A 17,235-nucleotide genomic window follows, 5' to 3' on the forward strand; every position below is an offset into this window, starting at 1 on the left:
AGAGAATAGCTGGTGGTGAGTTTAACCTGAGAGTCACCATGCCTCAGATGAAGGGCAAGGTTGAGAAGGGTTGCTTTTGTCTGTGTGAACAGGAGAGATAATTGCAGCAATAGCTTGACATTACGGTTGCTGGAAATGCTATCTTTGAAAATGGAATCTTTGAAAAAGGCTAAAATTCAATTGCAAATGAATCTGCTTGAATTACAGGCAAAAGAAAGAGAAAAGGAAATGAAACAGTTTGAATTACAACTAAAAGCAGAGGCAAAAGAAAAGGAAAGAATAGACCTAGTAAAGGAAAATGAAAAGGAAAGGAAGGCCCTTTCACAAGAAAGGGAGTGATGAAAAGCAGAAAGAGAGAGAGCTTGATCTTCAGAAGTTGGCAATTGAGGAGGAAAGTTGACTCAAAAGGGCAGAGGTGAATGTAGATGGTAGGCTTAGTGAGGAGGATAGTGATGACGAGCAAACCCATCTCCCCTTTTTACATGGACAAAGGCAACCCCAACTCCAGCTTGTCTGCCAATTCCTATAGCTTTGCCTTGGTCACTTTCTATAAGACTCTGTGCGGCTGAAAGACCTGGTGGGGATCTGTTTACATATGCCCAAGCATTACTGAGGTTCGACCAGAAGGACGTGGAAACCTTTTTCATTTCATTTGAGAAAGTGGCTAAACAAATGAAACGGCTGGTAACCATGTGGGTATTTTTGATTCAAACAAAGTTGGTAAGCAGAGCTAATGAAGTATTTTCATCACTATCGGAGAAGGTATCTGGGGAATCTAATGAGGTGAAAAATGTCATCTAGAGTGCATATGACATAGTAACAGAAGCCTACAGACAACATTTCAGGAACCTATGGAGGGAAACCTGGTTACAAGTACATTGAGTTTGAAAGGATCAAACAAAATAATTTTGATATGCGGATAAGGGCATTGAAAATAGATCAAACATATGATACTCTTAGAGACCAGTTATTGTGGAAGAATTAAAAAATTCACTTCCTGAAGTAGTGAGAACTTGTGGAAGAGCAGAGAGTTAAAACTGCAAGATTAGCACTGGAAATGGCTGATGATTATCAATATTTGGTTCAACATCAATTTCAATCTGTGAGGAATAGAAATTGGGGAAAAAGTGAAATCCTCAAGGGCTAAAGGAAAAGGAGATCTCATTGAAGATAGTTTACCACAGGATAAGAAGGAAACCCATGAGGGGGACACAGAAGTAAAAAAGCTCAGGTGTTTTTACTGCAACAAAGTAGGCCACACGAAGCCACAGTGTTGGTAATTTAGAAAATGCACTGGGAAGATGGACATGGGAAAACAGGATAAGCCAATGAGTTTTGTTCAAGTGGTAAAGGAAAGCACAGCGGAAGCTAACAAGCTGCAATGGAATGTACAACTTGATCAGGGATTGGTTGAGAACAAAGTGCCAGATCTCCTTAAAGAATTTATTTGTGAGGGTAAGGTTTACTCGTATATGCTAGGAGGAGCAGTTAAGAAATTAAAATTTTAAGAGATACAGGAGCATGTCAATCTTTGATGGTGAGAACAAAGAACAAAACAGCACAGGAACAGGCCCTTCGGCCCTCCAAGCCTGTGCCAACACATTTTACCCTTCCCTACTAAAACTGTCTTCATTTACAGGATCCGTATCCCTCTATTCACTTCCTATTCATCCAGGAGCTGCTTGAATGCTGCTATTATGTCTGCTTCACCACCTCTTCTGGAAAAGCATTCCAGACACTCGCCACCCTTTGAGAGAAAAACATGCCAAGCACATCTCTTTTAAACTTCCCTCCTTGCACCTTAAACCTGTGTCCCCTAGTAATTCACCTCTCCACCCTGGGAAAAAGCCTCATACTTTCCACTCAATCCACGCCATTCACAATCTTATAAACTTCTATCAGGTCGTCCCTAAATCTCCTGCGTTCTAGTGAAAACAAACCCAGTCTATCAAACCTTTCTTCATAGCTAAAATCCCCTTTACCAGGCAACATCCTGGTAAACCTTTTCTGTACCCTCTCCAAAGCATCCACATCTTTCTGGTAGTGTGGTGATCAGAACTGTACACAATATTCCAGGGGTGGCCTAACTAAAGTTCTACAAAGCTGCAGCATAACTTGTCTATCCTTATACTCAATGCCCCTTCCAATTAAGCGCATGCCATATGCCTTTTGTAATCTCTTATCTACCTGCGCTGCTGCCTTCAGTAATCTGTGGACCTGCACACCCAAATCTCTCTGCATATCAATACTCCTAAGGGTTCTGCAATTCACTGTACAATTTCCACCTGTATTTAACCTTCCAAAGTGCATCACCTCACATTTGGCTGGATCAAACTCCATCAGCCATTTTTCAGCCCTTGACTCCAACCGATCTATATCTTGCTGTACCCTCCGACAGTCATCCTCACTATCCACGACTCCTCCAATCTTTGAATTGTCCGCAAACATACTGATTACACCAGTTACATTTTCCTCCAAACCCTGCTGTTTTTACATGTTTCATAAATCTCTCTATACATTCTCTCCTCTATCTCCCACTGGCTGTTGGGGGAGTCTGTAGTATACCTCCAACATTGTGATTTCACCTTTCCTATTCCTGAATTCTAATCATACCATGTCGCTGCACGAAGCCCTCTTATGTATCGTCCTTCAGTACAGCTGTGAAATACTCCTTTACCAATAATGCAACTGCCCCACTGCTTTTACAACCCTTTCTATCACACCAGAAACATCTAAATTCTAAGACATTCAGTTGCCAGTCCTATCCCTCTTTCAGCTAAGTCTCTGTAATCGCAATAATGTCATTGTTCCAAGAACTAACCAATGCTCTGAGTTCATCTACCTTGCCAATTATACTTGCAAAGAAACATAGATTTCAGACCACCTCCTCTGCTCTTTTCAATAGCATTTCCCTGCCTGTTCTTAGTCATGTTTTCTCTGGTTTCTACCTCTCCCTCGATTTCTGCATCTACTGCCCTACTCCTCTGGTTCCCACTCCCCTGCCACACTAGTTTAAACCTCCCCAACCACAATAATGAATGTGTCTACTAAATTTCCAGAGGCCATACCATTACGCAATATCACACTAAAAGGATTTAAGAAGAGCTACTCAAATTTTTCACTAGATATGAACTACCCACAGAGATGCAATCAGATAGAGGGTCAAACTTTACATCGAAATTATTCAAGGCAGTTATGAATATCTTAGGAATAAAACCATTCAAATCCACTGTGTACCATCCAGGATTGTAGGGAGAATTAGAAAGCTGGCACTGAAAATCTGCAATGTTGTTTGTGGAGATAAACTGTCAGCGTTATTTCCAGTGGTAGGTCAGCCTTCAAAAGCAACGTTTAGTCGACATGATCAAATCGAAGGGAGACTGAGTGAGGTGAATTTATTTGATAAGAATGCCAGAGAGAAAGAAAACTCGCAGTGTGTCATGTGAATATGCTCAAAAGATATTTTGACCAGGAAGGAAAGCAAAAGGAGAATGTATTGCTGGTTACAACAATGACTGAAGAACCAAGATCAGAGGATTCTGAATTAGACGTTCCTCAAATTAAATTGGACAACGAGAAAGTCTCAAAAATTGGGACTAATTATTGAGTTATCTTCCAGAGGAAATTCGAAATGACCTGAAGTGTTATTATAATAACATGGGGAGATATGTGGGAAAAAGCTGGGAAGTACTAATCTGATTACGCATAATATAGATGTAGGAAATGCTGTTCTAATTAAGCAATATCCTTACAGACTTAACCCTCTACAGTTGGTACAAACAGAGATTGAACTCATGCTCAATGACAACATAATCAAAAGTGAGTTGCAGCAACTGGAGCCCACCCATAGTAATGGTGCCAAAACCAGATGGTAACCAATGATTATGTATGGACCATTGCAAAATCAATGCAGTTACAAAGTCTGATTCATGTCCTACTCCACATTTGGAAGCCCATATTAAGAAGAAGGGACAAGCAACTCGTATTTCTAAGTTGGACTTACTCAGAGGATACTGGCAGGTACCTTTATCTGAAATAGCGAAGTCAATTTCAGCTTTCATGACACCAAATGGACTATATAGATGTAAAATCATGCCATTTGGCAGGAAAATTGCACCAACCAGATTTCAAAGACTAACCATCATTTCTGGATTAACCAATCGTGTGGTGTACATTGAAGACCTGGTGATTTTTAGTCACACATTGAAGGAATATTTGCAGCATCTATCGGTATTATTCGATCGACTTTGAGAGGCAGGCTTGGTGATAAATTCGTCTAAAGGTGAATTCGCAAAAGCCAAAGTCAAGCAGTTGTAGACTTGCTCACCAAGCTGATAAGTTTGTTTAGAGTCGTTTCGTCACCATACTAGGTAACATCATCAGATTATTCCACCCCCTAGGAATCATGGTAGCCTACAAACCGACAGCTACTCTACAACAGCTACTGACGAGAATAAAGGATCCGACAACCACAACTAACAGAACCAACGTTATTTACAAGAGACCATGCAAAGACTGCCAAAAACATTACATAGGGCAAACCAGAAGAAAACTAGCCATCAGGATTCACAAACACCAACTAGCTACCAAGAGACATGACCAACTATCACTCATTTCAATACATATGGACAAAGAGGGACACCAGTTCGACTGGAACAATGTAGCCATCCTAGGACAAGCCAACCAAAGGCACGCACAAGAATTCCTGGAGGCCTGGCCCTCACCCAGAAGTCCATTAACAAACATGTAGAGCAGGACCCCATACACCAACCATTAAGAAACAAATCTGGAAGTGATGTCACCCACCCCAGAAAACCAAGGCACATAATAGCAAGCAAGACTGATGATGTTACCTAGGATGGTGACGAAATGCCTGTAAATAAACTTACCAGCTGGCGAGAAAGTCAACAACTGCATCAACAACCCGAGCTACAAATCTTCTCAAAAACCTTGAATGCCCAAGTCAAGTTTTTGGGCCATGTCATTGGGTATGGACAGATGGCCCCCAAGGGATGTGAAAACAAAGGTTACTGTGGAGTTTCCCATACCATCACCAAAGAGGGTAGTACTACAATTCTTAGGATTGCGTGGTTTCTACTGGAACTTCATACCAAATTTTAGCAGCGTGGTTGCTCCATGACTGACTTATTGAAGAACTTCAAAAAATTTCAGTGGACGAAGGACTGTCAGAAGGCATTTGACAGCTCGAAAGCTCTGTTAGTCACTGCCCCAGTGTTAGCCACATCTAATTAAACAAAGCCATTCAAGGTGACTATCGACGTGACTAATATGGGTGTCAGAGCTGTACTCTGACAAGAAGATGATGAGAAGATACAAAGACCTACTGAGTATTTTTTCAGAAAATTGAATAATCATCAATGGAAATATTCCACGATTGAAAAAGGAAACCTCGAACTTGGTGTTGGCCTTACAACATTTCAACATTTATACGTGTCTGAGACAATTGTATACAGTGATCATAACCCATTAAAGTTTTTGGAGAAATTTAAGGACAAGAATTCCAGATTGTTGAGATGGAGCTTATTATTGCCATTCAATTTGAAAATTATATATGTGGCAGGACAAGAGAATATAATTGCTAATGTGCTGTCGCAACTTTGATGAAGAAAAATGGAGGCGTTTGGTGACGAGAATAAACAGACTGAAATCAACTGTAGTAGAGAATGTTTGTATGCTTAGAGTCAATGTAATGTATATATATATTGAAGTATATATACATACACTGATGAGACTAAAGATTTTTAAAAATGAAGCCATATTGGCATATTGATAGTTTTTTTAAGGGGTGGGAAGTGTGACAATGCTGTGGCTTTAAGAGGTTATTTTGTCTTGGCTTTTTTTGGGAGAGAGGCTGTAAGGCGAAGGCGCAAAGCAGTCTACCAAAACCACTACAGTAAACAGCTTGTGAGGTCTTGGTTTTTTTTTAACAAGTTGGCACAAGCGAAGCAGCCTGGATAGGTGTGGCCAGCTCTCACAGACCAGGATTTCTAGTTTTCTTTAGTTTTTAAGTTTAGCTATAAGCAGTTGCTTTTGTGGGCTTGAAGAAGTGGAAGCTCTTTCCCCCTGTCTCCATTACAGCCAAAAGCTTGGAGGTGGGGGGGGGCTGCTACATTGCATGTGAGACAAAATCTATTTTTCTGAATTTGCCTTTTTGCAAAGGGTATGTTTATGGGATGTTACTATATGGGAACAGTTAATGAGTAATAGTTACTGTATCTGTTATTCTGTTAAGTTTTCCAATAGATTTATGTTATTCTAAGTTCTTCTTTCTTGTGTTGTATTAACTGCAGTGTTTGAATAAATTGTATTTTGCTTGACGTCGAGTAGTTTGACCAATCAAATTTCACCTAGAACACAACAGGTTATATTTGCCTTTAAAATAAGAAAATGCTAGGGTCTAGGCCACCTTCTTAAAATATTTTGAGGGGATCTGATCTGGTCCATAACACTATCTTCTTACTTAAACTCGCTTTGCACAACTCCCTTTAACTTCAATTCAATTTCTTATCATTTACAAACTACAGGTAGTAAAGTATTACCTCTTGCCTTACCACCCTGCACTCACTGGAACAATACTTGTGCCTTTCTCCTTACAAATTCAAAGAATTACAATTGGCCAAGCAGTGGTTCTGCAGCATGACTTTCAAGAGAAGTTAAGTACTGTAGGTACAAGAGCAGGTCAGAGGCTAAGAATCTTGCAGCAAGTAACTTAACTCCTTGCTCTCCAAAGCCTGTCCACCATGTACAAAACATCAGGGAGTATGATGGAATACTCCCCCATAACCAGGGATGAGTGCATCTCCAACAACATTCAAGAAGTTTGACACACCCAAGACAAAACAGCCTGCTTGGTTCACACTGTGTAACAAACATTCAGTATCTCCATCATAGAGTCATGACTGATGCTCAGCAGCAGAAATGTATACAATCTACAAGATGTACTGCAGAAATTCACTACAAACCCATGATCACTACCAACTAGAAACAGAAGGTTGGCAAATATGTGTGAATACCACCACCTGCATGTTCCCCTCCAAACCACTCAACATTCTGACTTAGAAATACGTCATATTTTCTTCAGTGTCACTGGGTCAAAATCTTAGAACAGAATCCTTAACAGCATTGTGGATCTACCTACACGAAACAGGTTACAGCAGTTCAAGAAGGCATCTCACCAGCACACTCATAAGGGCAGCTAGGGATGGGCAATTATTGCTGGTCCAGCAATTCACCTGAACCACATGTTGTGCAATGAAATAGTTGCTGGATTGTGGTGCAGATAGTTAAATAGTACCTACATAACCTCTCACATGCCTCAGTGATATATTCATGTTCTTCATAGGGTGCTCCTTATACTAAGGAGTCATCTACTGAGGCTAAAAAAAGGGAAAAGTCCAGGCAGTGGAGACTGGATGATAAAGTCAACTCTTCGGAAACTTCATGCACATGCTTGCAGAATTGTCTTGTGGTGGTTATGTACAAGTTGCACCCTGGAAAGTCAAAGCCCTTATGATTAACAATACACCTAGCTGGCTTGTAGTCACGTGGTTTGCAACGTGGGGGCAATTGATAACACCCTGGTCACAAAGCCTCTGTGCCTCACAGCTTAACTGAATGCATCTGTTTTGAACTTGATGTCCTCGAATGCTCTTTGATAGAAGATATTTGACTGATACATTTCTGGGTAGCTGATTACAAAATTTGATGGACACTTATGGCTGAGCCCTGAAATAAGCAAGAAACGTAAAAGTCACTATGATGACCACATGCAATTCAAATCCTAATGGCCTAATTAGGTCATCCTCAGCCAGGATCAACAGGTTCGCAACCACCTGACAAGACAGTACAGCCTGCTACTCCAACAGGTCTATGAAGTTGATCCTCAGCCTCTGGCACCAACGTGGGATACGGCCTTCTTCTAGGTACAGCCCTTAGGTCAATTCCTACACTACATCTTTCTTACAATTTTGTAGCTTGGGATTGGAAAATTTGATAACTTGCTATTACCTTCTCACAGACTCACAGATGTTTATAGCACAGGAAGCCATTTGATCTGTCATGTCTGCATCAGTTTACACTAATCCCATTTTCCAGCTGTTGGCCTATAGGCCTGGAAGCAATGGCAACACAAGTGAATACCTAAATACAGGTATTGCTTAAATGTTACAATAGTTTCTGAAAAGACCAGAAGAATCTTATTCATGTTAATATCAAACAAGTAACCAGAACCCCTTAACTCTCTCAAGTGAAGAAATTCAGTTTTGAAGTTCTAAAATATTAATGATCTTTGTAAAGTTTTAAACTATACTTATGGTTTTAAATCAATATTCAAACAAAAGAAACAAGATAGAAATACCCACCAATCTCCCAGCTGCTCTTTTATGGCATTACACTTTGATTTTGTAGAAGCAGCTCCACTGCTGGGTTGCCTGTTTCTGAGAACTCTGTACTCTTGCTGCTCCTTTTAACCTTACTCACAAGTCATTCACAGTTCCATCACCTGTCTACCTGCTTCTGGGCTCTCAGTTCGCCAGATCCTCAGAGATGTTGACTGTCCGAGCCTTCACCTGGCCCATGGTTTTTGGGGTCCCAGGAATGCTACCATTCCCTTCCCTTTATATATCACTTAACTCTTTGCAAGGTTGGTTAAAGCTGTTGCTCTAGGCACTACTTTTCCTCAATCTAAAAGCACATTCTACTGAGCAAACGTGGTGTTGCCACATGCAATTTCATAAAATTATAAAGCTGCAAGCAGCAACTTGGATTACAACGAATATTCTTTTTTAAATCCTCCAAATTCTTCTTTAACAGGGGCAACTCCAACATTTCTTCAGTAATATAGGGTCAAGAGCCAGAGATTGAAAATAATTAGAAAGAATACATATTTTATGCACTGAGCCGTTTTGATCTATCTGTACTGCCTAAATGACTGGCACATGCAGATTCAGTTGTGGCTTTCAAGGGAAATTTGATAAGTACCAGAGGGAAATCAAATTTCAAGGGTTATGAAGAAAGTCAAGGAAGTGGAACTAGTTCATTTGCTCTTGCAGAGAGCCTGTATGGATTCAGCAGGCCAAATGGTCTCCAGTGTACTGTCATCATGCTAAGATTTCATGAAATCTCTCCTCATTACAGTTCAGATAATGAAGCAGACTAGTCCTTCTTCCCTTTCACTAGATGTCCCTTGTCAAATTCTACAAGTTTTCAGTAAAAGGCATCAACTTGTACACAAACTTTTAAGCATTAGTTAAACTGTGTCTTCGGTCAAGCACTACAACTTTGGTCTACAACAGCCATATAACATTATGATTCTGTAACTTCAATTTGCAAAATAAATGAATCTTACCCCTGTAGGATCATCATGGTTACCATGAATGCTGAAAACCGGAATAGAGATGTTTAAATTTCCATCATAATAATTTACCCATGGAAATCTGTAATAAAAAAATTAAGACAGCAACAAAGTTTTAGTTTTTTGTTAAAAAACCAAACACCAATCTTGGCCTCTTGAAGGACAAGAACAGTATAGGCACTAGAGCAACTGCCCTTCAAGTCACATATCAGCCTTGGTTGGAACCATATCTCTGCTATCACAGCCTGGGGGCTAACTGTCAATAATTATTAATTGGTGCATTTTCCTGACAACACCTCTATCAGAGTCCACTTGCCAACCAATCAGCAGTCTCCTCTCAGGCAGTATAAATGTTGTTTCTTATATTAGTCAATTGTCCTGACAAATGTAAATAAAAAGCTTCAATAAAATGGATCTTTTTTCAGCAATACACATGCCACTGTTCCTTCACTGTCATGCAAAGTCCCGGAACTCTTTAGTAGCACTGCGGTTGTACCTACCTGTACCTTTGACAGAAGTTCAAGGCAGCAGCTCCTCACCACCTTCACAAGGCCAGTTAAGAATAAGCAAGAAATATTGGCCTTGCTGTACTATGTTTTACTTTATATAGTTTGCACTTAATTTTTGTGAAGAGCCCCAGGTTCAATTTCCCGTCTGTGCTGAATTAGTTAATCTCAGCTCATCCAGTTCTACACCTTGTTATCTCAGATTCCCCAGCATCTGCAGTTCCTACTACCTCTGTTTCTGTAGATTATTGTCCTGAAATGAATCCTGGGTTTCAATATGCTATTGAGTGGAGCCTTGGCAGGTTGCTGGAGTGCGACTTATGGATAATACACACTTGTTGGCATGTTGGTTGCAGAGAAAGTAAATGTTCAAGGTGGTGGGTAGAGTATAAAATCAAGCTGGTTTCTTTGTCCTGGACTGTGTTGCGACTCTCGAATGTTGTTAGAAATGCACTTATCCAGGCAAGTGGAAAGTATCCCATCACACTACCAACTTCTGCCTTGTATATGGTGGACAACTTTGGAGACTCAGGAGACAAGTTACTCGCTGTAGAGTTCCCAGCATCACGTAGCCACAGTATTTATAATGGTGCAGTTACCTGTCTGGTCCTTGGTAAGGCCAGGATGTCAATAGTGGGGGATTCTGCGATGGTAATGCCATTGAATGTTACAAAGTGATGGTTAGATACTCTCTTGATGGAAATGGTACTTGCTTGGCACTTGTGTGGCATGAATGATACTTGCCAATTATCCGCTCAAGCCTGAATATATTGTCTCGGTCTTGCTGCATTTGTGTTTGAACTGGCTCAGTACTGTACAATCATGGATGTACATCACCACTTATGAACATATGAAGAAGGGAAAGAGCTTGATGAAGTAGTTAAAAATGGCAGGGCCTAGGACACTCCCCTGAAGAACTCTTGTAGATATATACTAGAGCTGGACAGACCTCCAACAACCACAATCATCTTTGTCCTAGATGTGACCCCAACCAGTGGTGAGTTTCTATCCCACCACCATACCCCTGCCAACCAAATTCTCATTGTCTTCAGTTTTGCTGGGGCTCCTTGATACCACACATAACCAACTGCTACTGTGATGTCAAGGACAGTCACTTTTATCTCACCTCTGGAATTCAACACACTCATTCTTGTTTGGATTAAGGTTATAATGAGACCGAGAGTTCAGCAGTCCTGACAGATCCCAAACTGAACACTGGTGAGGTTACAAAAACCAAGAAAACCAAGATGCTGAAAATCAGGAACAAAAACAGAATTTGCTGGAAAAGCTCAGGTCTGGCAGCATCTGTGAAGAAAAAAAATCAGAGTTAACATTTCCTCAGAGGAAGGGTCACGAGACCCAAAACGTTAACTCTGATTTTTTTCTTCACAGATGCTGCCAGACCTGCTAAGCTTTTCCAGCAACTGGTGAGATTATTGCTGTGCTACTTAATAGTCCCATCAAAGGCACCCTTTTTAATTTTTTTCTGAGGCACTGAATACTGCAAGCATCCTGACAACATTCCAGTTGTAGAATTGAAGATGTTACAGATCTAGATGTGCCACACGCCAATATTTAGAACACTGGCACTTAAATATAAATGTTGAAAATTAGTCAGTGTTTCCCAAAAAGTAGTATTTTCCAAGAAAAAACACAATCCAATGAAACCAATTTAGCTCAATTTAACATATGTCCTTCAGAATACAGCCAACTTGGTTAGCAGTGGTACATCTGAGCTAGTCTTGGAGGTGGCATTCATTCATTCACAGGATGTGGGTGTCGCTGGCTACATCTATTGTATCCCTAACTCTTAACAGTCAACTATATTCCTGTTGTTCTGGAGTCACCTGTACACCAGACCAGGTAAGAATGGCAGTTTCCTTCTCTTAAGGACATTAGTGATCCAGATGGGTTTTTCCCGACAATCGACAACGGTTTCATGGTCACCATTAGATTAAATGAATTCCATTCTTTTTATTGAATTCAAATTCCACCATCTGCCATAGCAGCCTTCAAATGCATTCCCTGAAACGTTACCTGGGTCTCTGGATTAATAGTCTAGCAACAATATTTCCCCTTGGTTAAAGCCTGCCATCTGAAATACATTCTATGTCTTGCTCTGCTTCTTCCAATTCATGCTCAAGATGGAGTACTGAGTCAACTGTTGAGGGAAATGAAGTAAGAGTCAATCACCAGGAAGTTTCACTGTTCATTTTTGATCTGATGCCATGAAACTCAATGGATCCAGAATCAATTTGAGAACCGCAGGGTCACTCCCTCCTGAATACCACTGTGCCTCTGTTGGATCTGTCTTGATGGTGACACGGGCCAGTGAGACACCATCTCACTGACGGATGGTGATACAGATGTCTGGGACATTAGCTGAAAGATATGATTAAGTCAGTATGACTAGGTTAGCCTGTTGCTTGGCTGGTCTGCTAGACATCTCTCCCAATTTTGCAACAAATCACAAGATGTGAGGAAGGATGACTTTATAGGATCAGTTGCAAAAGGCATGTATTTATCACTTCCTGTGATGCTCCATTCAGTTTTCTTCCTTTTGATGTTTTTTCAGCAGTTTTAGTACAACTGAGTGGCTTGCCGAGCCAAATGGCATCTGCGAGTCAATTATACTGTATAGTACAATGCAGCATACCATCAATGTTGCCAAAAGCATGCAGCACCAACAGAGTGCTTCATCAGCATGGAAAGGAAAATGACATCCCCTATGCAACGAAGATGCTGATTTCATTTACACTAATTGTACAGGCAGATGAAGTGATCCTGACAAGAAATCAAGATTTAAACCCTCGAAGGAAAGTTAAATTCCAGCTACAGATTTATTTACAGAAAAATAAGAGGCAGACTAAGAAGTTAATTGTCTCACAAACATATTTTGTTTTAGCTAGGTATATAAACCATTAAGAAGCTGTTTCTTAAACTTAGAGAGGAAACTTCCATGACCCCCTTGTAATAATGTGAAATAGTTCGCTGCACATGAAGCACTGGCAAATCATTGGACAGAAAGTTGAGCAAATATGTAGCAAAATTGAACAAAACCAAATAGGCACCAAAATGGCAGAATAAATATTTAGAAATGCAAACTTTCAACCCACCTGTTCAACCAATTCAGCAAACTCAGCTCTAGCGGCACAGTGACTCAGTGATTAGCACTGCTGCCTCACAGCGCCAGGAACTCAGGTTCAATTCCACCCTTGGGCGACTGTGTGGAGTTTGCACATTCTCCCGGTGTTTGCGTGGGTTTCTTCTGGGTGCTCCGGTTTCCTCTCACAGCGCAAACATGTGCAGGCTCGGTGGATTGGTCATGCTAAATTGCCCGTAATGTCCAGGGATGTTTAGGTTAGGTGGGTTAGACATGGGGAAATGCCAGGGTAGGGGAATAGGTCAGGGTGGGATGCTTTTCAGAGGGGCGGTGTGGACTTGATGGGCCGAACGGCCTGTTTCCACACTGTAGGGATTTTATGATGAAACTAAGAGTACCCTAAAAGGACGTTGTCATGCTACTCAGCAAAAATAAGCACTTTGGCATAATATACCTGCTCAAGCCAACAATTTAATTGTTTATCGGATTTTGGTACATGAACGAAAATACGATCAGCGGACACCATCCCAGGAGGTTTTCATCATTCCCAGATCCTACGTTGGATTATTTTACCAAAACAACCCACGATAGTTTGTACTTAAAATTATTGCGTAACAAAATAATAATTCAAAAGTCAAAAACCTTAAGAGATGATGAGAACACTTAGATTTCAAAGTTTATTTAACTGCCATAAGATTCTCAATACTTATAATTCCTTTCATTAATGGTAATTTAGTTATGTCAGACACCAGAAAAACTAAACTCGATTATCTATAACCTTAAAACGCACAAATCAAGAAGTACTTACTTGCTAAAAGCAAAATTAACCGACTGGTCACTTAAAATTTCGAAGCGTATTGGATTACCACCCATGCAATATTTTCTCAATAGCTCCATACAGGTATGCAATGTCTTACGAGAGGGTTTGTTGTCATGAAAGAGATCACCACCCAACAGTATAAAATCTACCTAGGAGTTGGACAGAAATAGAACAAAATACATTTCTTTCTAAATTCTGGCTGATGCAAAGTAAAATAAATAGAAAGTTTCAGTTTCGCTGCAATAACTATAACCTGCACTAAATATTAGATTAATTAAATGACACATTGCAACAATTGCCAGAAGCAGTATGTGCAAATGCACTCAGCAGTGATTTGATCATGAAAATTCTCAATTCAACAGCTGAGCAGAACTTCTATGGCTTCTCAGAAAAACAGCTCTCTGGACCAAGCTATATCCTTGGTGTTGAGCAGCTAATTTCAGAGCAGCTCTAGTACAGTCAAGCCAATTATTCTTTTCAGGTAGTGAAGAAAGAAAACAAAGCAGCTTTGAATTACAATTTTTCAACCATGAACTCCTGCCTGCCCCACTTTGTTACGCTCAAGAAGTTAAGCATGAAGGTCATTTGAACAAAAATATTATACACAATCTTCGGAGTAAATCTAAAGTAAATATGACTGAATTCACAATCAGCACCTGTATGGTCGACAGAAGATCATGTCAATAACCCAAAAATATTGAATTTTATAAACAAATTCACAACTGTGGGAGATCTATCTTAAATGTAGCAAGACGTATGCCAAATATGCCAAAAAAAAACAAATATTCTTTTCATTCATGGGCCACTGGTCAAAGTCAGCAAAATTTAACAATTTATATCTACACAGCATCTTTAAAACAGAACAAAAAGTCAAAATACATTGCAATGTGAAAGAAAATACTAAAAACCGAAGGGTGATTAAAGGTGGATTGATCATATGCTTGGTCAAAGATCAACTTGCCATATAAAATTTATAGTTGCTATTCAAAGAATATATTATACAGATTTTGATTTACATTCAATTCTATGACATATTGTTCCTTAGTATGTTAAATTGATTTATTTGACCTTTTCAGCTTGCTTTGCCATTCAATAGGATCATGGTTGATCATTCTATTCAGTACCTTGTTCCTTCTTTTGCCATATCCTTTGATCCTTTTAGAACCCAAAAGCTAAATCTAATTCCTTGAAAATATTCATTGTTTTAGCCTTATGCACGTTCTGTAGCTGAGAATTCCACAGGCTCACCATTCTCTGGGAGAAGAAATTTCTCCTTCCATTTATAACAGAAACAGCAAGTGTAAAACTCAAAGTAGTCAAATGCATTTCTGCCACTCTGAAGCTCTATTATTCCCTGCTGACCATTCATAAATTTAATTCATATAAAACTCTATTGTCTCAAACTTACTCATTCTATACCCATTCCTGGCAGTATCTCAGCTTCAATAATCAACACTGCCTTCAAGTCACCAAGTGCCTCGTTTGCTTCAATTCTTCAACATTCTCCATTTTTGTAGCCTCAAGCAGCCTGGGGTTTAACTTCTGTACTTATACCTCTCAATCTCTCTATCCATAACTCTGTTTCTATTCCATCACACCTCTGCTACATGAATGTAACTTGCCGTTTTTTAATTCTCTTAACTAAAACATTCATGCAGCTCATTTAATATTATCATAGCACTAACGACAATAATATACTTGAATTTCAAATAAACTATAGACTTCAAACAGCATAGGAATTCAGACTGAGATGTAGCAAAAATTGCTTGAATGATACCTGGTATTATTATGCAACATTAACACTATAAGTGGTAACTTACTTCATTTTCCTGTGCACATCTTAAAATCTCATCAAAAGTAACAAGGGTATCATTTCCCCTTATGGCATCTTTTTCCAAATAGCCCAAATGAAGGTCAGTTGCAATCAAAATTTTAAAAGTATCCTCATCATCCCTGTAATTACAAAACATTAAATTAATTCACATTAGAGAAATCCAAGAGATCAAATGACAGTTTTTCTTAATATAGTGACTTAGTTATATTGAACAATTAGATTTGTAGTACGTGAGTCTAAGATTAGTTCAAGTCCACTATTTATTTTTCATTCCCTCCCATATTTGAGAAGGGTGGACAATTAGTCTACTTCACCAAATCTTAACATTTCCCAGCCCCATAACTTCCGATCAATAACTTGCAATTTAACAAGATCACTAAAGTAACTGAACAACTTTAAAACTTAATGTCAATAAGTCCATCATGTCAGACCAAACACAGAATTCAGGCATGCAACTGAGCCGGCCCTGGCAATGCCAAATTCGAGGTGGTGATGTCTCAATCTAATTCGTCTTAAATAGAGTCTCTGCATAGAAAACAAACGTAAACATTCAGGCAAACCAGCAACCTACTTCTTCGATGGGCGAATATGATTGCCAGAACTGGAGAGATCCAAGGATGCGGATGGTTTCCCCAGAGATGCTCAAGGAGCCATCAAGCCCTGAAAAACCCCTTTAATCTCTTTCAACTAATGACTTTCCGAAATCTCTAACGACCAAAACCAGATTTTGAAATATAGACTGATTTGCAAACAAACTTCGCTCCATAACTTACAGACTACGTTCAGCACTCATCCTGCTCGACTCCTTTAAAGTAAAGAAACAGTGCTCGATTTATAACGTTTTCATAGAGATCTGGCAACGGGGTAGACTTCTGAAAGCGGAAAAGCAGAATTAAGTTAACAGTAAGACCAATAATCAACAGCCACACATTCACGAATAAACCCCAGTAATTCCCCAGCCAGAGATTAACCACCAAGGCTCACCCCTTCCTAGGCCGCACACGTTAGACACAGCGACGCTCAGTGACCCGAAACTGGCAGGCGGCCCAGCTGCCTCTGTTGACCAATCAAAATTACAGCCCAAATCGACCAATCAATGCTCCCAGAGCCGACCAGTCAAAACGACCGTCCGAGCCAAACAATCAACTCTCCCAGAATTTGATCGATCAAAACCATCCTTTGACCAGAAAAACAGAAGTTGCTGGAAAAGCTCAGCAGATCTGGCCGCTTCTGTGAAGAAAAAAAAAGTTTAACGTTTCGGGTCTGGTGACCCTTCCTCTGAACCGTTGGCCAGTCACCGCCCCAGGAACCGGCCAATCAGGCACCTCTCCCGGGGACGACCAATCATAGTCCTCAGAGCTGAACAATGGCTACGCCACCAGAAGGCGGAATAACGCCTCTATTTAACCGAGGCTTAATGGATGGTGAAAACATGAAAATTGACAAGAGTCTGAATTATTAGTGTAGCTTTCTAATTTAATTTTGGTGAATGATTGGAAACTGAATAGTTCCTGTGTTTATGCACCATTTTCTGTCCATCATTCTCTGTTCTTCCGTATAGTTGGGTGGTTTGTGAGATTACTGTGGCTAAGAGTCAAC

At 40.0% G+C, this 17,235-nt stretch overlaps 1 protein-coding gene across 1 annotated transcript in view; it reads right to left on the reverse strand.

The window, feature by feature from the left end:
• mre11a (MRE11 homolog A, double strand break repair nuclease) overlaps positions 1-16,918 on the reverse strand; it is a 90,481-nt gene extending 73,563 nt beyond the window's left edge. The window contains exons 1-5 of the mRNA XM_048598396.1: positions 16,621-16,918; positions 16,410-16,508; positions 15,623-15,755; positions 13,791-13,951; positions 9,368-9,455 (exon numbers count right to left, since the gene is read on the reverse strand). Coding sequence (XP_048454353.1) covers positions 9,368-9,455; positions 13,791-13,951; positions 15,623-15,755; positions 16,410-16,429 — 402 coding nt within the window. The 5' untranslated portion in view covers positions 16,430-16,508; positions 16,621-16,918. The remainder of the gene's footprint in view (positions 1-9,367; positions 9,456-13,790; positions 13,952-15,622; positions 15,756-16,409; positions 16,509-16,620) is intronic.
• Between the last annotated feature and the right edge of the window lie 317 nt (positions 16,919-17,235).

This window comes from Rhincodon typus, chromosome 6, assembly GCF_021869965.1.
Source record: "Rhincodon typus isolate 14 chromosome 6, sRhiTyp1.1, whole genome shotgun sequence".
Classification (NCBI taxonomy): domain Eukaryota; kingdom Metazoa; phylum Chordata; class Chondrichthyes; order Orectolobiformes; family Rhincodontidae; genus Rhincodon; species Rhincodon typus.